The sequence below is a fragment of the Bos grunniens genome, chromosome 12 (assembly GCF_055505025.1).
Source record: "Bos grunniens cultivar Pamir isolate PY7600 chromosome 12, Bosgru_T2T1.0, whole genome shotgun sequence".
In the NCBI taxonomy this organism is placed as follows: domain Eukaryota; kingdom Metazoa; phylum Chordata; class Mammalia; order Artiodactyla; family Bovidae; genus Bos; species Bos grunniens.
Genome location: NC_141176.1, coordinates 92643732 through 92669598, shown reverse-complemented (window position 1 = coordinate 92669598; position 25867 = coordinate 92643732). Strand labels below are relative to the sequence as shown.

The following is a 25867-nucleotide window of genomic DNA, read 5'->3' as shown; positions in this document are numbered from 1 at the left end:
ATAAAAGTGTCCATTTTTTAGGAGAATGTGGCCAGAAATAGAAGGCTGGGGCCAGGCTGACAGATTCCAACTGGCTCTCAAGTCTGATCCTGCTGGGATGAAGGTCAAGGCCGAGAGCGGGGCCAGCTGCACAGAGCTGCCCCCAGGCTGGGACACGGGGGTTACCTGGCCGCATCCGCCCACCCAGAGCCTCGTGCCAGCGTTACCTCTCTGCGCTCGGTGAGCTGGAAACGGAGGGGCAAGGCACGCAACAGGGGCAGAGAGGCGGCCGAATTAACAAATCTGAGCTGTTACAAAGACCCCAGCCTGATCTTACAGCCCTTGTGGCAATGAGAGCTGACCACAGACTGAAATTTTAACGGTGCAAATGCTGAAGATGTGGACCCACAGGCAGCATTTTCCTCCTGATAAAATTAGGGTTTTAAATACCGTGTGCATTGTATTTTACTGTACACAGTTGGCTAAGCTGACAACACAACTGCTCATTCAGATTAACAGAAAAATAAACATAAATCCCCATAATTTTAAAGGTGCGTTCATGCTTAGAATTACTTCAGAATAAAGACGTCTCCTGCATGATCATCCAAATTAAAAGGTAATAAAAGCCTGCCCTGGCCTGTGTGATGGCCTCTAGCTTCTGCCCATAAATGTTTTATGAAGTCATTCCTTCCTTTTGGTTTCCTCTTATCCTTTCTTTTTGCACACAGTCCTACTTTTTTTTTTTGGAAAAAGCTACAAAGACTCTGTGAAATGTGCACATAATGCACTCTCTAAGAAAAGCATCATTTCTTTGAAAAACTGCCAAAATAACTATTTTGCTTTTGCAGTATCTTGGCACCATCACCCGCTTGCTGAGCAGAGGGAATGCTCGCCAGTCAGAGCTCCGTGGTCCAGCAGGCGGCCCGGGTGTCGGTCAGGGCCCATCACCCTCACTGTCCACTCTCTCTCATCCCCCATCAGGACGGGGGTCAGGGCCCATCACCTCACTGTCCACTCTCTCCCAACCCCCATCAGAACGGGTGTCAGGGCCCATCACCCCACTGTCCACTCTCTCTCATCCCCCATCAGGATGGGGGTCAGGGCCCATCACCTCACTGTCCACTCTCTCTCATCCCCCATCAGGACGGGGGTCAGGGCCCATCACCTCACTGTCCACTCTCTCTCATCCCCCATCAGGATGGGGCTCAGGGCCCATCACCTCACTGTCCACTCTCTCTCATCCTCCATCAGGACGGGGCTCAGGGCCCATCACCTCACTGTCCACTCTCTCTCATCCTCCATCAGGATGGGGGTCAGGGCCCATCACCCCACTGTCCACTCTCCCTCATCCTCCATCAGGACGAGGGTCAGGGCCCATCACCTCACTGTCCACTCTCTCCCGGCCCCATCAGGACAGGGGTCAGGGTTCTCCTTTTATCCCCGATGGTCTCCCTCAAGAATCCATTTATGCTGAAGCTTTAAAGAGCTCCTGAGGTGAACCATCCCATCCACACCCTTGTCCTCGGTCACCTCCACACCCTCATCAGCACACGGCAGGGACTGGCTTCCTCTGTCGGCTCTCCAGAGAGCTTCCCGCACCTCCCCCACCCTCCAGGACACACGGCGGTCTCACGACACAGAACCAGAATCCCCAGCCTGTTACTTACAGATGGATTTACGTCTGATCACTGGGCTGAACCACTAAGCTCGCGCTTAGTCCAGGGGGTAGGACTGCACCTGGAGTCTGGGGGCTGCAAGCTTCCACGCGGGTTCACAGGAGCACCTCACGCGGTACAGAAAAGGACAACAGAAGCGAGCCAAAGCCAGCGCTGTGGAAAAGCTCGTTTTGGCTTTCTTTAGCTAAGGAGGGAAACAGGAACCTGCAGAGGGCAGGGAGCCTGTCCACTGTGTCCAGAGGCAGGGTGCCCCGCCCAGACCAAGTAGGCGGGCGGGGCGCTGGAGGGCTGCACATGGCGGGGGACTCAGCACCGCCCGCACCACCTCAGCCTGGAGGATGTCCCCTCTGACGGACAGCTCGAGGATGACGGACAGCTCGCGGACATCAGACAGGAGGCCCGCCGGCGAGGTCGCACCAGGCAGTGGCGGCCCCCACCTCTGTCCGGCGCGACCTCGGCCTCACCTCCCAGCAACGATCAAAGCTTGACTCCCATCACCGCGGTAACCCACGGATGGAAGGGAGAACTGGGGGGCCGGGAGAGACCCTCCGTCACCCCCCACACCCTGCCTCCAGGTTCCCTCTGCTTTTTTCTGTCCTGATAAACCACCAGAGGTATAGTTCATCACATTCCATCTACTTGGTTTGAAATACTGCAATATAGGATGACTTTTTCAGACACAATTTCCTCATTTTTAAGAGTTTTCACTTGGGCTCCATCTGGGGCCACAGCTGACTGCTCTGAAAATCATCCTAAAGTGGTTCAGTTTCCTTTAAAGCTAGAAGCACATCTGGAAAAGCAAAGGTGGCCCCTGTGTGTCCTGTGGTCAGTGTGTGGGATTTATATTAAAATGGTTCCTGCGGTCACAGCTGGAACGACAGCCAAGCACACAAGGACCCACTGCACTGCACCCTGCATGCCAAGATGACCACAGGGTGGACAGGGCAGGTGCCTCAAAACACGTTCCCAGCAAAAGCCAGCAGAGGCGACTGCGGTTCGGTGAGCGTTGGAGCAGAGGTCACTGGACGGGGCGGGCTGGGCTGGGCTGCGGGCGGGGGTGTGAGGGTGCCCGGAGGCAGCACCTGTAACTTATTAACCACAGTGAAGCTCCACCATTTTCATAAGATGTGTCTCGGGGTCACCAAACTGGGAGAGTCAGAGAGGGACCACCAGCAAACACAGAAACCATCCCTGAAATCACTCAGGAACAGCGTGGTCAGTCAACACGGAAAAAACACTCAAACCACACCTGCCAGACCGCCCAGGTCAGGTCAAAAACGGCAACATTTCTGGCTCTTTTACAAACTTTCTTGCCAAACAGGAAGGCATTTCTTACTTGAAAGAGGCAGGCGGCAAAATTCCACCCCCTCATTGGAGGCCGGGTTCAGTCTGACTCATTAGGAGTAGTATCGGTATCACGACTATAACGGCCACTTTCCACACAAGCACGAAATGGGGTTTAAAGGTGAAGACTGGCTTTCCCTACAGCCTGAACCACTGGCTCAGCCAGAACTGACTCCAGTAGTGTGCCCATGTCTGACTGCACGCTTCCCGGTCATCAAAGTCTCGCCGTCGAAAACCTTAAACGACCGCGGGTTCTCTAATTTGAGCCTTGTGCAAAAGTGTCACACAGAGACTGCCGGTCACACTGAGGGAACCAGACCTGTGCGACTCTCAGTGGGATCAACCGTTGCTCAAAGAAGAACAGCTCAACCTGAGCGTTTCGGGAGCATCAGCAAAACCGCAGCTGAAGCCGACCAGCCTCCCTGGGTCCTTGTGTCATCCATTCTCCCCAGAATGAAGAGCTCGCTTTGCCCGATGAACGTGCACAGCGTCTCACCGGACCGGATGGACATTTCCACTCTTTAGTTTAATTGCAAGAAAACAGAGCTAACGCCGGCGGCTGTCTGCTGACATTTTCCTTCTCAAGTGTCCTGCTTTTCGTTGCATGTAATGGCACCCGCTGCTCCGAAGGCTGCCTTCCTGAAGGAGGAGGGCCAGATCGCGTCAGCAGGTCTTCTTCCTCGGGCAGCACTCCACTGCACTCTGGGGCCTGGGGGATGCTGATAGCAACACGCAGTTGCAGACCCGCTGGCCGTTGACCCCGGGGCGACGCTCCCACAGCCCCGGGGCAGCGGGTGCCAGCGGCCCGAGACAGGGGAGTTTTTGTTGTGGCAAGAAAAACAAAGCACCACCCACAAAGAGCCGGGCTGCTGTCGCTCTGCACCCTGAAATCTGCAGTTAGGGAAGGCGGACGACCCTGAGAGGCGGTGCTGAACTCCTCTGTCACGCTGGCGGCCCAAGCCGTTGAGTTAGTCCACCCTGAAATCTGCACAGTTAGGGGAGGGGAACGACCCTGAGAGTCACGCTGGCGGCCGACGCTGTCTCGTTAGTAAATTTCCTTTCAGGCCAATACAGCCTCAGTCTGGCTGTCCCAACGGCCTGAGGGTGGACTCACCACTGATGGCTGAGACTCCCAACCTGAAAATCTGATTTCTGCCCAGGTTTTCGTCTGCAGGTTAAAAACAAAGACAAGAAATCTTACTTCCATCTTCAACTTTCCGTTACTACAAACTCCTTGAGGACAAACCTATTTCAGTCCAGCCTGGACGCACACAATATAGTGCTCAGATCTTGTAAACTCTGCTCTGTATACACAGACGAACACATTTTAATTTGTTATTTTTTTTGGCTACACCACACAGCATTTGGGATCGTAGTTCCCTGACCAGGGACTGAACTCGTGCCCCTGCAGTGAAAGCGAGGCGTCTTCAGCACTGGACTGCACAGGGAAGTCCTCAGCACATTTTAGGAAGAAACGGGGAAACCTGTGCAGCAGCCCTGGTCTCACTGATAAGTGGCACTCACGTGTCGATCACTTGAGCATCTGCCCCCAGAATCAAACAGAAACTTTAATCAGGCTAAGGCAGACGAGCCCGTAAACTGACGTGTAAGCGCTGGTTCTTCTCCGTTTAAAACACCGAGGGCAGAAGAGGCACAGAGTAACACGGGGAGGGGAGGAGGCCGCGAGAGACTCAGGACTCAGGGAGACTCAGGGCAACACATGGCTTTTTTTAAATTTTGTGTTTGTTCTTGTTTTACGCAAAGTGTTTGTGCTCTTTGACCGATCAGTCAGAATTTGTTCTAACTTAAAACCCATGGACGGAGGAGCCTGGTAGGCTGCAGTCTATGGCGTTGCTAGGGTCGGACACGACTGAGCGACTTCACTTTCACTTTTCACTTTCATGCACTGGAGAGGGAAATGGCAACCCACTCCAGTGTTCTTGCCTGGAGAATCCCAGGGGCGGGGAGCCTGGTGGGGTCGCACAGAGTCAGACACGACTGAAGCGACTGAGCAGCAGCAGCGGCAGCAGCAAAGATGTTCAAGTTGGCATTCCTCCAAATAAAGCCTGTGCACCAGCAGACTGGTCAGACGGTCTGGGGGTCCTAACAACCCCTCCTCCCCCCACTCACCTGCAGGAGCCTGGTTAGGGCACCGGTTACACACAGCACAGACGCACCCCGGCCGACAGGCTAGGACAGGAAAGGGCAGACCCACCCTCCCAGCAGTGGCAGGCTCCGCTGCAGCAGGAATACCCCGTCGGTGCCTGTGGGGGGGTGACGCGGCACACCCAGGGACCACCCCGGGCTGGCCGCCTCCCCCTCCAGGCGCTTCTCCCCCAGGGCTTCCCTGGCACCTGGGCACCCGCAGGCCACTCTCCTTCCCCAGACCTGGCTGGCCCAGCCCACCCCGCCCCCGCCCTCTCCGGCTCCAAGGTCTGGTGTGGGGGCCCCAGCTGCCTTCTCCCTGGGAGCCCACCTCTGTAACCCCCTCTGCAGCCCCCACCCCACACTGGCACAGGGCGCCTGTCTTCTCTGCGTCCACCCTCCATGTCCCCGCCCGCTACTTTATCGCAGAGACACGGTGAGGGACCGACTCCCACCTCTCTCGAGGGTGAGCGCATGGATGTCACCCTTCAATCGCGGCACCGGCGTGGAGCCTGCTGAGGCTGAGCGTCGTGTGGCTCTGCTCCAAGCGTGCTCTCCGACTTCAGGAGAGACCTGCCGCCCGGGACACGCCCAGCAACGCCTCTCCCCGCAACCCGGGGCTCTGGGGGACGGCCTGAACTCTGCACATGAAGACCACAGAACTCGCTGCTGACGCGGGGCCGGCAGACCGGCCCTGAGCCGGAGTCTCCCGCTCCCCCCGTGGGGTCCTGCCGCCCTGGGCAGGGGATGACCGGGACGGACCCACGGCTCCCATCCACAGTCAGGCTGCCAAGGTGGGCGACCTTCCCTCCCGTGAAGATGACTTTGTCTCCGCAGGGCTGGGGGCACGCAGCCCGGAAACAGACCAGGCGGCAGGTGGCCCTGCGCGCCTCCCCCGGAGACCCCCGTGTGTAACTGGAGTCAGGCCGGGCTGTCTCAAGTGTGAACTGGCCGGGGGAGTAGCATGCACTACGGTTCACCTGAAGGATCCGCCAGTTCACACTCAGGAGCCACTCGAGGGTGACTGTTTTTCCCAACGTGCGACAATTCAGATTCATCCCTGACAGCTGGCGGCAGCTGCCACCCTCTCGGCTCGCGGGGCCTGGGAGGCAGCCGCACCGTCTCCTGATCCTGTGAGGTGGAGGCCTGCCTGCAGGCAGCAGCTAAAGATAGCCGGAGACTAGGAACAGCAGGCACCCGAGGAGGCCGTCCGTGCCGTCACCGCAGACCGAGGCCCCGACGGGGCAGGCAACGCGGCCGGCGGACCCCTGTGAGCAGCGCCCCGCCCTAATAAACCCTCGTGGCGTGGGTGAAGTGTGAACTGGGTGACCCGTGAGCCGTACAGAGTGGTTTCCAATCTGTGATGCCGCAGCAGCCCCGGAAGGGCTGCTCAGACAGAGACTGGGGTCCCCGCGGCCCAAGCCCCTGGACGACACGGCCAAGGCTGGCGCCCACCCTCAGGCTCCATCACCCGGGTTCTAGGGCCGCTGGGCCCTGCTCGGGGCTTCAGGAGGGACGAGCCCTGGCTGGGAATCCAGGAGGACAGGCAGCACCCGACGCTGCCAGCGCGGAGGCCTGCTCTGCCCACCCTTTGTGCTCGCCGGCCCTGAGTGGCCAGAGCGGGGACGGGTCAGGCAGACAGGTTTTCACCCCATGATCTTCTTTCACGTCAGCACCTTGAGTCACGTGTGTCTATTCATCCAGGAAATGCAACCCGTCAGCGAAGCCATGGAGATAAAAAGATGGAGAACACGGCACTGAAGACAAGCGATGAGCAGTGTTTTTAGTTAAAGCTGCGTGGAGACCGACAGCGAGACAGAGCCGAGTGGGTGTGGGGCGGGGGTCACCAGCTTCACGGGCCGGGACGATGCAGGGCCCGGTGTGGTCCCGCAGCCTCTCTATGCACAGCCAGTCCCCACCACGCGCCGCCCCCGGCCACCCTCCCGCCGGCCGGCAGAGCGGTCGACGCCTCTGAGCAAGGAGCCCCGAGAGCCCGGGGCAGTTACACTGTGAACACTGGGGCCCCCTCAGCCCAAAGATCGTAAGCCCTTTTCCAAAAAAGCCTGCTGACCCTGGTCAGAGAGGGGCCGTCGCAGGAACCCTGAGTGGAACCACTACTCATTCCAGTTGTGAGTTGCGGAGACAAGTCACTTGTGCAAAGTACACAAGAAGTGTGGGCTCACGCCTAGCAGATGCCCCCAGCCCTGCGGCTGGGCCCAGGGAGGCTGCCTGGCCCGGAGCTTCCTTCTGGAAACGTGAACTGGGGGAGAAGAAGCCCCCTCACCCCACCCAGCCGCCCTGGAGGAAACTGACTGCCGGCCGGGCAGGACCCCGCAGAGAGACCCCCACACCCCGACCCCCGCAAGAGTCCTTCCTGTGAGAGAACAGGACTGTGCCCCGGTGCCAGATTTTCAATCCCTACAGGAAGAGACCAGTTCTTTCTATCGCCTGGTTTCTCCCGTGTTCCCAGCAGCTAACATGACTCTTGGTCCAGTGGGTGCTCCTTAATTATTGGTGGAATAAAGTAAAAAATGCAGCTGAACTCGCTGAAAACAGAGCAGCAAGTTATCACCAGAAACAGAGACCACCACCACCCTGATGCAGGTAAAGACTGAAGGCGGGAGGGGAAGGGGCGACAGAGGATGGATGGCATCACCGACTTGATGGACATGAGTTTGAGCAAGCTCCGGGTGATGGTGAAGGACAGGGAGGCCTGGCGTGCTGCGGTCCATGGGGTCCCAAAGAGGTGGACACGACCGAGTAACCACAACAACGACACCTACAGCACTGAGTTACGTTAGAGAATTCACAGTCCGCATGCAAGAGTTTTAAAGGTGTCAATTGATTGAAACTTTACAATGTGTCCGAAGTTTTCCATAAGATTTCCCAACCTCAGGCCTCCACAGAAACCCCAAAGGCAGGGGCTTGGAGAACCTGCGGGCTGCTGTCGCGTGAGCAGGCGGAGGTGGGGACACCGGTGGTGTGGACCCCGCCCCCGCCCCCCCTCTCCTGGCCCTACCCGCCTCTCCAGGCGGCTCTTCCGTCCGCTCTTCCTGATGCAACCTTGTTCCCTTACTGAGCTTACGGATCACCTCTCCCTCCGGAACGTTCTTCCATCTCATGCCCTCTGACCTCAGTTCTGTGCTCACGAATGCTAATCCACCGGCTCGGGTGACTGAGACCGCTGCCGTTGATAACACTGCTAATGAACTAAAACCGCCATCACAGACCATCACCTGAAAACTCAGGCTGTCTCTCCAGGGCAGATGAGTGAACAGACCCCCAAGCCAGGACCACCTGGCCCAAAAATCATAAACCAGGGGCATCCTGAGCCCCAGAACTGAGATTAAGCAGTGTTTCTAGATGATGGCTTATCGCGGTCTCTCTGTTTTTGCCCTAAAAGAAAACCCCACCTCCGCGCCCAGAGAAAGTGGATCTGAGGCTTCTGCCCCAGCCTGGCGCCTGCAGAAAACCCGGACTTCGCTGCAAACACCTGCTCTCTGAGTCTGGGTGACTGTGGTGCAGGCTCACAGCCCGTGCTTGGTCACACTGAGCTGTATACTTTTATAATAACTAGTGATTTAGTTAGTAAAGGGTTCTGAGCTCTGTGCGAGCTCCAGCAATTTACGTGAACCCGAGGAGGGGGCGTGGGGGCCTCTGTAGCCGGAGCGTCAGGAGGCCAGGTGACGCCTGGACTCGGGCTCACGGCTGGAGCAGAGGGTGCTCCCGGGACTTGGCGACATGGGCAGAGTCAGGAACGGGCTGCATTCTGGAACGCTCTGCGGGGCCGGAGAACAGGCTGGCCGAGTGCAGGAGCCCACCTCCACCCCCACGAACTGGGCCCAGACTGTCTGAGCTCCTTCGCCAGAGCCGCCCTGTGTCCTAACTTCACACAGAGGAGAAAACTGCCCGCACCCTGTCTCTGAGGTCCTGAAACAGGCTGAGTGCGGACTCCCAAGGGTGGAAGCGGGGTGGAGGCCAAGCTCTCCACCAGGAGCGGTGTGGCTGGCCGGCAGGGAAGGGCCCTGACCGACCACAAGGCGCTGACCAGATGCCCGCCCGGATGCCAGGAGGTGGCAGGAGCAGCAGGTGTGGCCGGAGAAGGACAGACAGACGCGGCTGGAAGCCTGGGGGAGGGGGCAGGGGGCGGGGAAAGGAGGGCGGAGGGTTCTGGAAACAAACCCACAGAGGCGGATTCGGCGGGCTTCTCTGTCCAGGCTCACACGCTTCAGGAGCCCCTGGAATTTCCTGGGTGGGGAGTGCCCTCTCACTCAGCCTCACCTCCTGAGGGGACTCAGGTGGGCCTGTGAGGACGAGGTTGGAGGCCCCACAGCACGCCGACCTCTGCAGAGGCTGGGGTGGGTGCTGGGCTCACTGAGACCCAGGGGGCAGCCCGGGCAGCTTCCCGGGGAGCGGGCACCTCAGGGCAGGGAGGGACCCCTGGGGATGCAGCAGAAAGCCTGAGCCCCAGTCCCCCAGATGCGGCTCCCACGGCCTAGGGCAGAGCTGTGTCTTTTATAAAAACTGGAACTGTGCAGGCTGCACTTTCACAGTGAGTTTGGGAGTCGCTCGGGGCTTCCCTGGTGGCTCAGCTGGTAAGGAATCCACCTGCAATGAGGGGGACCTGGGTTCGATCCCTGGCTTGGGAAGATCCCCTGGAGGAGGGCATGGCTCCCCACTCCAGTATTCTGGCCTGGAGAATTCCATGGACTGTATAGCCCATGGGGTCACAAAGAGTCGGACAGGACTGAGCGACTTTCTAACACACGGCTGAACGCTGGAACCCGAGGGTGGTGAGGATGGCGCCCACAGCAGGGCCCAGGGCCTGGTGCCGCCACGGCCCAGAGTCCTGACCCCGGGTCGGGACCCCGCTGGGGTCGGGGAACCGGCTCAGAACTCGCTCCCCAGGTGTGGCACCAGCTGTGTGACCTGGGCGTGCAGCCAGTCTCTCCCCCCCTCCTCACGTGAAAACTGGGGTCACACCTTGGCCACGACGCGCTTGTCGTCGTCTTAAGTGGCACCTGTAGACCTGGTGTCCTGGGCGTCAGAGGCCCGGGTCCCGCAGGCTCAGGACGCCATGGTCCGGGGCAGGGGCCAGGTCACGTCTGTCTGCCGCCATCACTTGTCCAACTGTTCCCCGCACTCCAGACCGCGGGTCACACTGCCCAGGACTACTGAACCCAACTGAGTCAGACCTGCCCTGGAAGGTCAACCTGCAGCTCCTCTGAGGGAGGGGCTGCCTCTCCTGGGGTCCTCGGGACAGACTCCTCCCTCTGCTCATGCGAGCCTAACTCTGGGCAACAGCCTCTGGGGAGGGTCTGGAGACAGGGGACTCTGACCACAGCTAACCGGCCTCCTTGCAGCACTGGCCCTCCATGCCTAGCTCTCAGCTCACACTGCCTTCTGTCTGTGACCTCAGATCAGAATGGATTTACATTCTGCAGCAGCCGTGGGCCATGCGCTCCCGGGCCTGTGCAGGGTAGGGGGTAGGGGGCAGTGGGGGGTTCTCACTCATGGCCTGCACCTGCCTCTCTGCTCGTCCCCCCAGGGACGGTAAACGCATTGCAGGATGCTTGGGATGGTGGGGGGGGGGCCCTCTTTATCAGACCACAGAGCAGCCGCAGCGCAGGCAGGAAGCTCGTCTCGTCACACTAGGACCTCTCCCCTCCCACCAAGTGTCTCGTCTCAGTAGTAGCAGAAAATGTCCTGAGCTCTGCTGCTTGTTTTAACTTGCCTTAGTGGCAAAAGCTTTACACTTTTCTTCAGATTACAAAAGCAATACACGATCAGTATAAAACTTTTTAGCACAAGACAAACAGATGAAAATAACAATAACCCACAACCTTGACATCCAGAGGTAATCACTAGTTAACATTTCTTTGTATACTTTTCCACATTTTTTCTATGCATATATTTATATGAATCCATTTGTATGAATTTGTATTTATATGAATACAAAGGCATATATACGAAAAACAGGATCGTGTCAGATGCACAGTTTGTAACATGCTTTTTTCACCTAATACAGTATAAACTTCTTTTCACATCAATAAGCCTGAATCTACATCCTCTCTCTAAAGGTCTGCACTGTACTCCTTTGCACAAACTGTCAGTAATGTACCGGTTCACAGAGTGAAGCTGCTTTCTTTACTGCAGTCAACAAAGCTGCAGGGAACGTTTCATTTTTGTTTTATTTTGAAGTATTGCTATACAGTATTATATAAGTTATAGGTGCATAACACAGGGATTCACGATTTTTAAAGGCTGTCCTCCACCTGTAGTTACTGTAAACGAGGGAACACTTTAGTCTGGCGATCTTTGCGCATGTGGACCATCAGTTCCTGGGGCGAATTCCTAAAGGTGGAATGGAAATGTTTATTCTGCATCAAGAATAAATAAGATTATTCCTACAGCCTACATGTTAATTAATCTCTGACATTTTAATAGTGTTTCAAGACAAAGTAATAAATGGGATAATTTTATACTTAAAAAAAAGGACAGACTTTTATATTTATTTGCGTTTTCAAATTGCCTCTCTCCAAGTTTAAACACCTGGGGCAGAGGATCACTGAATTATCTGGTGCATCAGGAGGACAGACCTTGGCCACAGGCCTCTGGGCCCCGCCAATCACGTGACAAGACGCGGCCCACAATGTTCAATTATAACACACTTGTAGTCAGATCAGGCTTGGGCTGTCAACACAAGTCTTTTCTGTTAAAACCAACAGCAATGTTTTAAGCCTCCCTCGGCCCTTAATATTCATTCTGTTCTAAAACACTGGCCTTTGAGCCACCTGTGCTCAAGGGCTAAGTGCTAACTCAAAGCCCACCAGACGGTCCCCAGACAACCTCCTTGGAGAAGCTTCCAAGAACCTAATTGGGGGCCTCCTCTTTCTCCGACTCCCCGCTCCCCAGAGCCCAGCACACACAGTGTGAAGGTGGGACCCCGCTGAAGGCTCTGTCACCCCTGAGATTTCAAAGGACAGTTGCAGCTGTATTTCTGGTTAGTTGTGCAGACCGTGTGTAAAGTTATAAAACTGTTAACTGGAAAAGCTGAGTTCGAGTTGGCTAAGAAAATTTTATCAGCAAAAATAAAAAACAGAATGAACATCATTAGTGGAAAATTTATTTAACATTCTTAAAGCTGCAAAAAAAAAAAAAAAAATCCAGACACTTTATTTCCATTGCTTTTACCCCTGTTTCCAACAGCACAGCGATGAGTGCGTCTTACAGAAAAGGTGGGACAGAGGCAGAGACAGGCAGGGGGTCTCACGCAGGCAGCGGGACGCAGGCAGCCCTGCTCTGACGCACACACAGCGCTCAGCTTGTAAGGGCAGTGTGTAATGTCCTGTTTTCTCACCTACCACCACAGTTAGTGAATTCAATACCATCAGATTTGAGGAAATAGGACTGCCGTTACAAGCAGTACAGAGAAGCTGAAACGAAGTAACACAACAAACCCCTAAACCTGTAACACTTCAGTAGCACAGTGACACCTGTAATGCACACACCAGCTGGCCCGCACCGTAACGTCTGTGACACACAGCAGCGTCGGCACTGCACAGCAGCGTGAAGGCCGCAACCTGGGGTATTTACTCTCAACCCAAGTCCGTATGGTTGTTAAAATGTTTTCTAAACCTGTGTTTTCCAAAGAAACCCGCGGGTCCTCTTGGGCCACGGCCCACCTAAACCCTGTGATGGGCAGCCCTGTCTGCTTTGAGCCCAATCGTGCATTCTGAAATAAAATCGGATACGACTCAGGAGTAAAAATTGAGTCTTCGAGCTGTGAAATGTCACGGACCTATTTCACCAGCTTTTAGGTGAGGCCATAATTTGCACCTGACGTTCTGTCCTGCTCATTCCGCTAAGACTTGAAAAAAATCTCTCCACGAGCAGGAGGATCTCTGCTCTCTGCTCTTGGTCCCCGTTCCTGTGGAAGCCGCAGCAGAGAGCTCTCACCTCCTCGCTCTCAGAACAGCCTGAGCCCCCAAGTCGCCCCAGGCCCACTACCCCCGTGCAGGGCACCAAGCCCAGGCTTGTGTGTTCATGGACCTGAGTGCAGAAGGCACGGGGCTCAGGCAGGTGCCCCAGCCACCTTCCTTGAAACTACGGTTTCTGCTCTTTGATGCATCCCCCATGCAGCCCCCTCTGAAGCAGAAAGAGGAGGGCAGTCTGGAAGGGGAGCCAGGCCAGCCCCAGCTCTGCTCCTTCTTCCGGTCACCCACACCCTGTAGGGACTTAGAGGTGGGGCTGGGGGTCCTCCCAGAGGCGGAAAAAGTGCCCCTGGCATTTCCTCCAGCTGAGATAGAGACGTCTCTGGTGGAACCCAGAAAGTAGCCCCTGAGGATCCAGGATGAGGGCAGAGGTGGGAGAGAGAAGACCCAGCCTGTCTCGCAGGAAGAAAGGCAGGTGGGGGACAGTGAGAGGCAGGATGGCAGGAGAAGCCCCGGGGGGAACAGAGGGGATGGAGCCCCTGGTCAGCTGGCGGCTGCATTCCTGGCCTTCCTGGCCTCAATTGGGGACACCTAACCTGGTATCTGGTTTCCTTTCATCCTTATCAACAGTTAGCTGTCAGCAGAAGATTAAATGGCCAGAACGTGATCTTACCACAAACAAAATGGGAATAAAATTTCCATTCTGCCTGGAACAACAGCGGCCTTGAGAAGCCACAGCTTAAACAAGAATCAGAAACCCACAAGATCACGTAAGACTCAACGCTGCCATTCACATGGCGCACGGCTCCTTTCTATCTGAATGTGCTCAATAACAAGGATTCTTACATCCGTAAGAACTAGGAAGAAAAAAAAATCATTCCACAAAGACCCATAGAGCTTTATGTACTCTATTACGTAATGCCGTGTGGATGAATTTACTACTATCCCAGGTCCGCAGAAATCCAACTGAACTTGTTTTAAACATTCACACCTCTGTTTACAGCAACCAAAGGCATCTTGTTTGGATATTCAAACACACGGCAACGGTAGGTCTATCTGGGCTCTGGGTTCCGGGAGCGGCTGCCAGAAAACCACCCACTTTCAGATAATCACGATTGTGTGATCACTGACCTAGAGCCAGACATCCTGGAATGTGAAGTCAAGTGGGCCTTAAGAAGCACCACTCTGAACAAAGCTAGTGGAGGTGATGGAATTCCAGTTGAGCTATTTCAAATCCTGAAAGATGACGCTATGAAACTGCTGTACTCAATATGCCAGCAAATTTGGAAAACTCAGCAGTGGCCACAGGACTGGAAAAGGTCAGTTTTCATTCCAATCCCCAAGAAAGGCAATGCCAAAGAATGCTCAAACTACCACACAATTACACTCATCTCACACGCTAGTAAAGCAATGCTGAAAATTCTCCAAGCCAGGCTTCAGCAATACGTGAACCGTGAACTTCCAGATGTTCAAGCTGGTTTTAGAAAAGGCAGAGGAACCAGAGATCAAATTACCAACATCTGCTGGATCATGGAAAAAGCAAGAGAGTTCCAGAAAAACATCTATTTCTGCTTTATTGACTATGCCAAAGCCTCTGACTGTGTGGATCACAATAAATTGTGGAAAATTCTGAAAGAGATGGGAATACCAGACCACCTGACATGGCCCCTGAGAAATCTGTATGCAGGTCAGGAAGTAACAGTTAGAACTGGACATGGAACAGACTGGTTCCAAATAGGAAAAGGAGTACATCAAGGCTGTATACTGTAACCCTGCTTATTTAACTTATATGCAGAGTACATCATGAGAAACGCTGGGCTGGAAGAAGCACAAGCTGGAATCAAGATTGCCGGGAGAAATATCAATAACCTCAGACATGCAGATGACACCACCCTTATGGCAGAAAGTGAAGAACTAAAGAGCCTCTTGATGAAAGTGAAAGAGGAGAGTGAAAAAATTGGCTTAAAGCTCAACATTCAGAAAACTAAGATCATGGCATCCAGCCCCATCACTTCATGGCAAATAGATGGGGAAACAGTAGAAACAGTGTCAGACTTTATTTTGGGGGGCTCCAAAATCACTGTAGATGGTGATTGCAGCCATGAAATTAAAAGACGCTTACTCCTTGGAAAGAAAGTTATGACCAACCTACACAGCATATTAAAAAGCAGAGACATCACTTTGCCAACAAAGGTCCATCTAGTCAAGGCTATGGTTTTTCCAGTCGTCGTGTATGGATGTGAGAGTTGGACCATAAAGAAAGCTGAGCACTGAAGAAGTGATGCTTTTGAACTGTGGTGTTGGAGAAGACTCTTGAGAGTCCCTTGGACTGCAAGGAGATCCAACCAGTCCATCCTAAAAGAGATCAGTCCTGACTGTTCATCGCAAGGACTGATGCTGAAGCTGAAGCTCAAATCCTTTGGCCACCTGATGCAAAAAGCTGCCTCATTTGAAAAGCCCCTGATGCTGGGAAAGATTGAAGGCGGGAGGAGAAGGGGACGGCAGAATGAGATGGTTGGATAGAATCACCGACTCAGTGGACATGAGTTTCAGTAAGCTCTAGGAGTTGGTGATGGACAGGGAGGCCTGGCGTGCTGTGATCCATGGGGTCGCAAAGAGTCAGACACCGCTGAGCGACTGAACTGAACTGCTGAACTTAGCCCTTTCTGGGTGTGGGTTCGGCCCTGGGCCTCGGAGGGCCTCCATGTGGTTCTGTTCAGCAGATATAAGGGCAGGTGGGCCCTCCGCCCAGCCCCGCTGAGCTCTGCCGCTAGCCAGCACCACTCACTCAGCACTGCCCGGGTGTGGGGGAAGTGGGGCCAGGGCACCTGAGACCCCAAGGAGCGGCAGCGACGGCAGCAGGAGCAGACTCTGGGCCTCATCCGGCCCTGGCCTGACAACTGACGTCACCACCAGTCGTCTCCCGTGGACTGTGCTGGCCGCCTGAGAACCAGCCCCTCCGTCTCCCCTCTCATTAAAGACCTAACACCCGGTGCCCCACCCACATAGAGAAAGCCAGCCGCAGATCCCAGGGGTCAGAACCCGCCTGAGACAGCAGAGGCCGCCGCCCATGGGCCAGGGGCCCCGCGCCACCCCCAGAGCAGGGCTGGGCCCCTTGCTCCCAGAGCTCCGTCTATCCCCCCATCACAACCCGTCCTCTGGGGGCGCTGCGCCTGCCTCCCCCTGTTTACTCCACCGGCTGGAGAGCCGTGCGTGTGTGTGTACGTGTGAACCACGCTTATGAGAGAGGACATGGACTCCAGGGGCGTGTGGACGGCGTTCCCGGCCGCAGAGTGACATGTGGATTTTACACGCTGGAGGCCTCGTCCTGGCCTTGAAGCCAGAATCCAGGATCTACTGAGAAGGTGGCTTTGCAGAAGGGTCCCGGGGCCAGCGCCTGGACCGTCACTTCCCAGGCCTGCATGTCTGTGCATAAAGTCTTCTCAGCACTTCACTGGCTATAGGCCTAGAGGTGGTCAACCCGTGGCTGGAATGAACATGCTTGATGCTGGGCGGGTGGTAGGCTGGGGTCTATGTCCCGACCCCCGGGTCCTCCCACGTCCCCGTCCCCCGCAGGGCCAGCGAACCCAGGGAGCTGGCAGTGGGCAGCTTGGGCCAGCACAGGACCTGCCATGGGTCCACGCGGGCTGCAGCCTTTATCCAGGTCAAGACGTGAACCAAACTGCCCTTTCCTCGGGCACTGGTGGGAAGTCACTCATCAGCCGACAAAGTGCAGAAGGCGCCTGACCCGTCTGCAGCGAGGCTGGGCCAAAAAAGAGAAAGACCAGTGCCGGCCGGCGACCACGTCCCGGCGGAGCACAGGCCTCTGTGGGGACGAGCCTCCACCGACCCCAGCCCTGACGCCCCTGCGAGGTGCGCCGGTAACGGGATGAGAGAAGCCACGCCCCCAGCCCTGCCGCCCCTGACACGTGCTCGGGTAATGGCTGAGGGAGGCCACGCCCCCAGCCCTGACGCCCCTGCCACGTGCTCAGGTAACGCCTGAGGGAGGCCACGCCCCCAGCCCTGACGCCCCTGCCACATGTTCGGGTAACCACGCCCCCAGCCCTGACTCCCCTGCCACGTGCTTGGGTAATGATTGAAGGAGGCCACGCCCCCAGCCCTGACGCCCCTGCCACGTGCTCAGGTAACGCCTGAGGGAGGCCACGCCCCCAGCCCTGACGCCCCTGCCACCTGTTCGGGTAACCACGCCCCCAGCCCTGACTCCCCTGCCACGTGCTCGGGTAACGGCTGAGGGAGGCCATGCGGCCGTCTTCAGGAAGCCGACGCCGGAGCTCGCCGAGGACGCGCACCGCACTCTCGCATCTTCACTCTTCAGCCAGCTCTTCCGAGGGCCACAACGCCCAACCGGGGCACCTCGCCGGCTCCTGACAGCCGCGGCTTTTAACGAGCCACACTGTTTAAGAGACAGAAGTGTTCAACTTTACAACGACGTTTCTTGTTAATCAATTAAGTACTTAATAAGAACGGGGCTTCGTGCTTTTGAAACCATGCTGCTGTCTAAAAAGTGGCATAGCAATTTATGAAACCAGACAATTTCAATTTAAGAACAACAACAAAAAAACGTCATATCACCTTTTGGAGCAGAAATAACAGGAAACTGCTTGTCACAGACCCAACAATTTTACAGAAAAAAATTCCTCAAATTTAAGTTTCATCCATTTCTTAATCTTTTTTTTTTAGATAGTAAAAGAATAAACATTATAGATAAACTCAAAACAGAAACTTTATCTGATCCAGTCAATCAACAGACTGTAGTTTCTGGAAGAAAATTTCTCATAAAGTGCTATAATTCCTATTATCAATGCACTTAGGAGAAAAGCATATGGCTTTCTAACACCATTAAACAAACATCATTATGAGCTACACTATTTGAGTGTACTGCCAACTAGATATAACTCTTAGTTATGAGATATTCTGTCTCATTACAGAATTACTTGTTTAATGACAAGTATCAGGTTTTCTTCTCTGGAGCAATAATCACCACTCGCTGTTCTCAACAAATACATATTAAGCAAAACATAAAGCCCAAATGAATCCTCACATTCAAGTACTTAAATTTTAATAAAGCTTACCATCACCAATTATTTAAAAGAAAAAAGAAAAAAAACCCTCCTGCCAAGGGTACATTTTCCATTAAAATTTAATCAATGCTTAGGTTTCAATAAGTCTTCCCATGACCCTGATAAGATCTTTTTCATTGATTAAAAAAAAAAAATGCTTCCAAAAAAGCAAGATAAACAGTATCAAATGTAGAATAAACTACTTAAAACAGCCCGTAAATCAGTTTGTATTTAGGAAGATGAAAAAGTTTTAGAAACGGATGGTGATGATAACTATGCAAATGTAACTTAAAGCCAATGGATTATATTATGCGCCTATTTGGAAATGGTTTAAATGGTAAATCTTATGTATATTTTACCACAATAAAAAAAAAAAACTGCCCATAAACCAACCTATGGTACATTCACTCACTAGGTCAATGCATCTTTGTAATGTTACAACCATCCTAATTTATTATGTCACATCTTCATTTTGCCATGTAATTCCCTTTTTTACACTTTTATTGGAATATACAGTTGATTTACAACATTGTGTTAGTTTCGAGGGTAAGCAAAGTGCGTCTGTTGTACATACACAGCAGCCGCTCTCTTCACATTCTTTCCCCTGCAGGTCCTTACAGAGTATTGAGTACAGCTCCTTGTGCTTTACAGCAGGTCCTGATGATTTTAAACCAAATTTAAACCTTTATCACAGGTAACATACATACTCCATGTTTTAAGTAATGGAATTTTGGGGGCGGCCACGTGGCCCTACTGTATAATGTGACCGTAACACACCATTTCTGCCACACCGCCCCCACTGTCCACCGAGGCCTGCTGCGCTGGGCTGGCCTCTGGCCTCCGTGGACCCCCAACCCTGTAATTCTGGGGCCCGGAGCCACCCCGTCCCCCCAGACCTGGACCCCAAGCCCTGTGATTCCCGGGCCCAGAGCCGCCCCGTCCCCCCAGATCTGGACCCCCAGCCCTGTGACTCCGGGGCCTGGAGCCGCCCCGTCCCCCCAGACCTGGACCCCAAGCCCTGTGATTCGGGGCCTGGAGCCACCCCGTCCCCCCAGACCCGGCTTCTGTCACCTCCCCTTCCTTCCCACTGCCCATCTCCTTCTCATCCCCAGCCCTGCCCGACACGCAGCCAGCCTACTGCGTTGCCTATTTGCCGTCTTCGCCCTCCACAGCGTCCCCTGTGCATACAGCGAGTGTCAACAACCATCTGGTGAACAGCAATGCTGAGCACCTAATGTGCAATGAGCTCGTCACACGCCTCCCCCTGCTAGAATCCGCAGGCTTGCCCCCCACCTGAGCTTCAATGTCAGAAAAACAGTGGGAAGAGCTGGACAGTATCAGACGTGAGGACACACGCAGACTCTAACCACAGGACGGTCACCCCAGCTTTCTAACACATACACTGCCTTCAGGTGCCTCCCCAAGTCAAAAAGTGCGCGGACACACCTCACGGTTATCTACGACTTTAATGGCTTATCTATTTGATCCAAATCAAAATGACTATTTCCAAACACTTCCTAAAGAGAAAAGGGAAGTTAAATCACTCCACGTGCATGCAAGTGGTCCGTCCCTTTCAGATCCTTTACCTGAAAAGGACGGACAAATCCAGGCCTGCCTTACCTTCAGATCACTTATCTCCTGCACCAATAATCGCCCCATCACTTTGTTCCAGGGAATAATAACTTTAATTCCATGATTTAAAAACTCATGTTTTCTGGGCAGGACACTGAGGCCCTCCTGAAAAATCACACAGAAATCCAGATGACGCTCCCATGGCAGAACTTCATTGTCCCTAATCCTTTGCTGAAAATAGGCTGGAGGAAATCCTCTTTTCTCTGAAGGAGGGAGATTACGTAACAGATGACCAGCCTAGCCACCTCCTTTCATGACAGCGGGGTCTGTCCGGAGCAGGTGGGAGGAACAAGGCCGGCACCCAGGGCAGGGGCAGACACACTCGGCCTGGAAATAAACTTGATCTTGAGGGGCAGATTCCATCAACTGAACAGACAGTTCAGAGAAGACAGAGGGGGCGCTCCCCCGACCCTGGGTCCTGTGACTTTGACAAGGGCCCCAGCATCAGACAGACAGGGCCAGCCCCCAGTACCAGAGGCCGGGCCAGCTCCCCGCCGTATCAGGGTCTCTTCCGACAGGGCTGTGTAACAGCCTGAGCAAGTTTTTAATGAGAACCAGGCTGCGATTACAGGGAGACCTAGGAAGGAAAGCTCCGCAGTGCTGGCTTGGGAACTCTCAGGTCACCACGAAAGCCCAGCATGCGTGGGCAGCAGGGTGACCCCACATCCTGGGCCCACAGAGAAGTCACGTCCCTGTCACCCTAGCGACAGCTTGGGGTCACCTTCCAGCCACCCCGTTCCGATTCTGCTGGAGGTGAGGAGGCTGCCCTGCACAGAGCAGGCCGACAGCACGGCCCCTAAAGCTGATCCCATTGACTCGGGGACCAGCCACTTCCCAGCCCCCTCCGCCCAATCCAGTTACATGGGGGACATCTGTCCGGTCAACGAGACAGACGCTGCGGATTTAGTCCTAACAAACCCAGACGACACTTGACACCAACCACCACTCTGCTTCCAAGCCTCCTAGCTAGTGCTAGAGTGTGCTCAGTTGCTCAGTTGCGTCCGACTCTGTGTGACCCCACGGACTGTACCCACCAGGCTCCTCCGTCCACAGGATTCTCCAGGCAAGAATACTGGAGTGGGTTGTCGTTTCCACCTCCAGGGACGAGAACATAAACCCAGGTGCAAGAATTTCACCGTCTAAAGGTGCTGAAATCACAGAGTCTGTTCTCTTATCACTGTGAAACTATGTGAAAAATCAACAGCAAAAGATATTTTAAAATAACCCACGTGTTTTCAAGTGCAGTGTGACACTTACCAAGAGCGGTCTTTGACTTAGCCACTGAAAGGCTCAATAAAGTTAGAAGACCAAAAAATCCAAGCCTCCCACAGTAAAAAGGCAAAGAGAAAGACAGGAACACACAGGCCCTTGACGGATCAGGGCTCGGACGGTGGGCACCGTGGTCTCTCAGCGCTAACAACGGCCAAAACCCGCTCCACAGCCCAGAAGAGTGACCGTTCTTGCTGCACCTCTACTCTGTTAGCCCCCCCGATTCTGGGAATGCTTCTTTTGGTTTGATAAAACAGTCAACAGTCAACGCACTTTTTCAAACTGCCTCCTTTGTGGTTCTCTACCTGTGTGAGTACTGACAATCTGAATCGCACCAAGTTGAACAGTATTCAGCCACAAATGGAACTGTGCCCCCTGAACCGCTACCCCCACCGTGCCTGTGGGCGGAGACGGGGCCTGGGGAAGCCGTGGAGATGAAACTCGGGCGTAAGGGTGGTGCTGTCCCTGACGGGACCGTGTCCTCGCAGGACGAGGGACAGAGATCATTCACTCTGCCCCCCACCCCAGGAGCAGCCGCCTGAGGCCAGGAGAAGGCAGCCGTCTGGCCTCACCGGACCCGCCTGCCAGCCCTGGGCCGCACTTGCAGCCCCAAGCCTGAGAAACCGGGCTCCGCTGTGGCCCCAGCCCCACACCAGGACAGGCACGGACCCATCACAGCTTCGTGTTTTAGATGCCGGCGCTAAACCCACCACCACCAAGGTTCACGGACCCGCCACGAGCATCTTAGAACCACCCCGGAATCGAGGCCAGCTTTTCACCCGAGGACGCCGCCTTCCTCAGCCACATTCTCAGCCTCCACGTCCTCAACGACCAGACGTGTGTTGACATGACGCGCATCTCAGGCGGGCCTCCAACCTCAGACCAGGACAGAGGCGTGGAGGAGAAAGGACACTGGGTGGGCAAAGCAAAGGCCCGCCGCCGTCCACGTGGCAGGGAGCCCCTCAGCCATGTGGATGGCAGGGTGGCCAGCTACCCCCGGGGCGCGGCCAAGAGCAGCGGGCTGGATGACCCAGGCCCCCCCGTCTGCCGTGCTCGCAGGAGTGTCCACGAGCCCCACAGAAACTCACCAGCAGCCTACGCATCTTCCTAGGCCACAGGCTCCTGGGTGCCTGCAGCCACACCCAGGCCGGCATGGGAGGGGGTCCTGGAACAGACGCAGGCCTCCCCTGGCAGGTAAGAGGGGAGGGAAACGGAAGCCAGCCTCGTGCGTCCTGATGAGGCGCCAGGAACCCCAGCCTTGCCCCGTCACAGAGCCCGCGAGGCAGGCGCAGGGTCAGCACGGCAGAAGCAAAGTGACCGGAAGTCACCAGCATCTTGCCCGAGCCACCCACCTCGGTTAACATGTTCTCGGTTAACATGTTTTACCCGCAAAACACACACAGCAGACGGTGCAGACTCCCCCGACAGCTGCGGCTAGCTGGTGCGTTGTGTCGGGGCAGACTGCGGCTGGATGACGCTGACACACAGCTGTCCCCCAGGAAAACCGGCTCCTTCCACCGCCTACGTCCAAACCTTGTCAGACACTCCCCGGGGGTGCGTGGACTCTGAAACCCACCAAGGGCAAAACAAAACCACAGAGAAACAGGAAACATCTTGCCCACAGAAGCTCAGGAGGGTGGGAGGCAGTTAAACGTTTGCAGAGCGAGAACTTGGAAATGGATCCATCTGGACGAGCTCTATCCTGAGAGGGTGACTGACAGACACCCAGACGGCAGGACGGCGGGGCACGTACGGGTGAATGTTACCAGCACAGTCCTCTCGAGAGGAGGGGGCTCGGAGGCAGTGAGTTTCCTCCGTCTCCACTTAAAAAGGTAGGGAAAGTATGTGCAGGGTTGGCTGGAAGAGGCAGCTAACAACTAAGCTGCCCACAGCGCTGCCCTGCTCTGGCCTGGCCTACGCCCAGGTGACGACGGGACAGGCAAGGGCAGGAGCGCAGAGCCCTCTCCGACTCGGCCACGGCGGGCTTCTCCGGTCCACACGCAGCATGAGTGAGCCTCCCGCCAGGGACACTGCTGGACCCGCTCCCCACCCAGCGTCAGCACACACGCACCAGGGGACGCGGGGCCCGGGCTCCGCTCCCGACGGCCAGTCATCGGGTGCTTCTAACCCACTGACCGACGGACAAAGCTTGGTTTGGGCTCAGGGGTCCACCCCAACTGGAGAAGCCTGGACCCTCGGTAGACAGGGGTCGGGAGGCAGGGCAGCCGCAGGGCAGGGCGCCAAGCCCTCCATGAAGGGCAGCCACCCGGCGCCAGACGGCCAGGTCACACCTTTGTTCAAACAGTGGGGAAATGTGGGCACTCGGGGACAATCGTGTTCAGTCGCTCAGGCGTGTCCGAATCTTTGTGACCCCAAGCACTGCAGCCGCCAGTCCTCTGTCCACAGGATTTCCCAGGCAAGGATACTGGAGTGGGTTGCCATTTCCTTCTCCACGGAGTCTCCTGTGTTATCAGGCGGAATCTTTACCCCCAGGACACAATCAGCCGCGTTTAAATGTTGGCCATAAACTCAGGCAGTTCTGAAGCCACAGAGTGTCTGATGCAACCGTATCAGAGGGCCAGTTCCCCTCCTGTTTTCAGACAAGGTTCTCAGCGTTCAGGAGACTAGCGGCACTGGGGACCCGCCCCCCCCCTCCCCCGCTGGGGACCCGCCCCCCCCCCCCCTCCCCCGCCCTGCCCAGAAAATAGAAAGCGTTTGAGCCAAAGGCTCTGCACTGTGTGCTCCAGGACCCCCAGGGGGCCAGTTAAGAATGCCCATTCACAACCAGACCCCAGCAGAGGGTCCTTTCCAGGCGGGGGTCCGAGGGGTGGATGCGAGGAAAAGAGGGGGCAAGTCCTGGGGTCCCTGTGGGCGGAGGAGCAGCCGTGAGGACAGAAAGAACCACAGACAGAGAGTGGGGGAAGCTCCCGGGGTCAGGAAGCCCCTCCAGATGCGAGGGGACCCTGGGCTGTGACCCTGGGGAGGTCACTTCCTCCCCGGGGGTTTATCAGGAGAGGGGCAGGACCACACACCTCCCTGGCCTCCTCCTCACTGTTCTGAGAAACTACCAGGGAAGGAGACTCCAAAGGTGTGAAGTGGCCTCAACAAGACTTTCAAGGCCTGTCCTTAACCCATTCAGGTCCTTGCAAGCACCTGAGCACCCAAGGGCGCATCTTCGAGGGTCTTAGCAACAACTGTGGTGAGAGGCGGAACTGACCGCTGGACAGAGGTTTACGAGCTGTCCCGGCCCCAGGGGGGGGTCTGCAGCCGCGGCCATGGGGGCACCCAGGCCTCCCAGCAGGGCGCTGACGGGGAGGACAGGGCGCCAGCCCCAAGCAAAGGGCCTGCTGACCGGCTCAGCCCCCTCTCCGCCTGGATCCACCCGCCAGACATCGTGGCTCAGAGGCCCGTAGCCTCCAGCCCCGGCACACTCGGACGGCACCCCAGGCCCTCCCTGCCTCCCAGCTGATCAGGGTGCATCAGGGAACACAAAACTACAAAGCCCAGAAGGAACTTCTGGGGCCCTCGGGCTACAGATCCTTTCTGCATCCCATGCTGCTTCTTATTTGAGGGAACACTATTTTGCCCCCATGACCTTCCCTGAAGAACCAAAGGGCAGACTCATCAGGGCAGGGAGTGGGTGCAGAGACCAGGGAGGGGCCATCAGGATATAGCCTGGGGCCAGGCCAGTGCCCTTGAGGCTCACCCACAGCAAGTTCTGAGTCCTTCTTCGGAACTAAGACCCCACCCGGGTGGGGGAAGGTCACGGGCTGAGCACAGATTCCAGAGCACCGCCCTGTCACGAGCCACCAGGCCTTAGGAAGAAAGTCAACCTCTGTGCGGCCCCCACCCCCACATTCCGCCTTTACAGTCTCTCTGAGCACCATCAAGGAGGTCAGCTTTTCTGAGCAGGAGCTGCCCCTCCCTGCTTGGCCCCACCATCAACCTTTCTTGGCTTGTCTGACCTTCACGACCTCACCTGGTGTCAGGCAGAGACCCTGTGTGTGGCTGAGGTTGGGGGTGAGGGCAGAAGGGGGACCCCCGGTGGGCCGCCTCGGGCTGAGCGCCCACGGGCTGACACACGGGCGCTGCGGGAGGAAGGAGGCAGGCCTGGGAGTCCCTGGAGGACACAGACGTGGGGACGCAGGCAGGGGTCGTGGGGTCAAGGAAGTCTGCTTTAAAAAGGGGCAACTGAAAGGCACGACGGAGTGTCACGGGGCTGGTGATGCCGCTGCAGAAGGGAGGTGTGCAGGCTCAGGGCAAAGGGGGACGGGTGGGGGCCCGGAACACAAGCTGCAGCTTTCCAGACCAGGTCACCGCCCCAAACCAGGAGGGCGCCTACAGCAGCTGCAGGGTGGGCCTCCTCCCTGGGGACCGCCGTTCACCACCAAGTTGGGGGGGCCACCACCCTCCACACCGTCCACTCGGGGAGGCCGAAGGGGACGCAGTCCCGCGGAGGAGCTGGGGCTGCCAGCGGCGTCAGACCCTTGACAGAGCACCTCCCTGGGCCGCAGGGCACCCCAGTGGCCCCCCGATCCTGACGGTGCTCCCCCCGCAAGGAAACCACATCAAGGGGGTCCCTTTCAAGCGGGAAGATGCCCATGGTCTCAGTCAAAGGCCTGAGCCAGGTCTCCACCTGCACCTGTGAGCCTCTGATGCTGAACTTTGACCTCCACAAACAACTGTGTTTTTTTTTTTTTTTTCATATACCAGAATCCAAGTAAAAGCAATCCCTTGTTCAAGCCTGTTGAATTTCTATGGATGTAAAAAATGGCTTTTTATTGATTTTCCTTGCAAATAAATAGCA

The 25867-nt window shown here is 55.8% G+C and overlaps 1 protein-coding gene across 5 annotated transcripts in view; it reads right to left on the bottom strand.

Moving 5' to 3' along the window:
- Positions 1–25867, bottom strand: part of ATP11A (ATPase phospholipid transporting 11A) — a 103125-nt gene that overhangs the window by 69900 nt on the left and 7358 nt on the right. The window contains exon 1 of one of the 5 annotated variants that reach the window (XM_086330659.1): positions 5600–5651. The exons of the other annotated variants lie outside the window; for them this stretch is intronic. Coding sequence (XP_086186785.1) covers positions 5600–5620 — 21 coding nt within the window. The 5' untranslated portion in view covers positions 5621–5651. Of the gene's footprint in view, positions 1–5599; positions 5652–25867 lie in introns of those variants that run through there. 5 annotated transcript variants of the gene reach the window in all.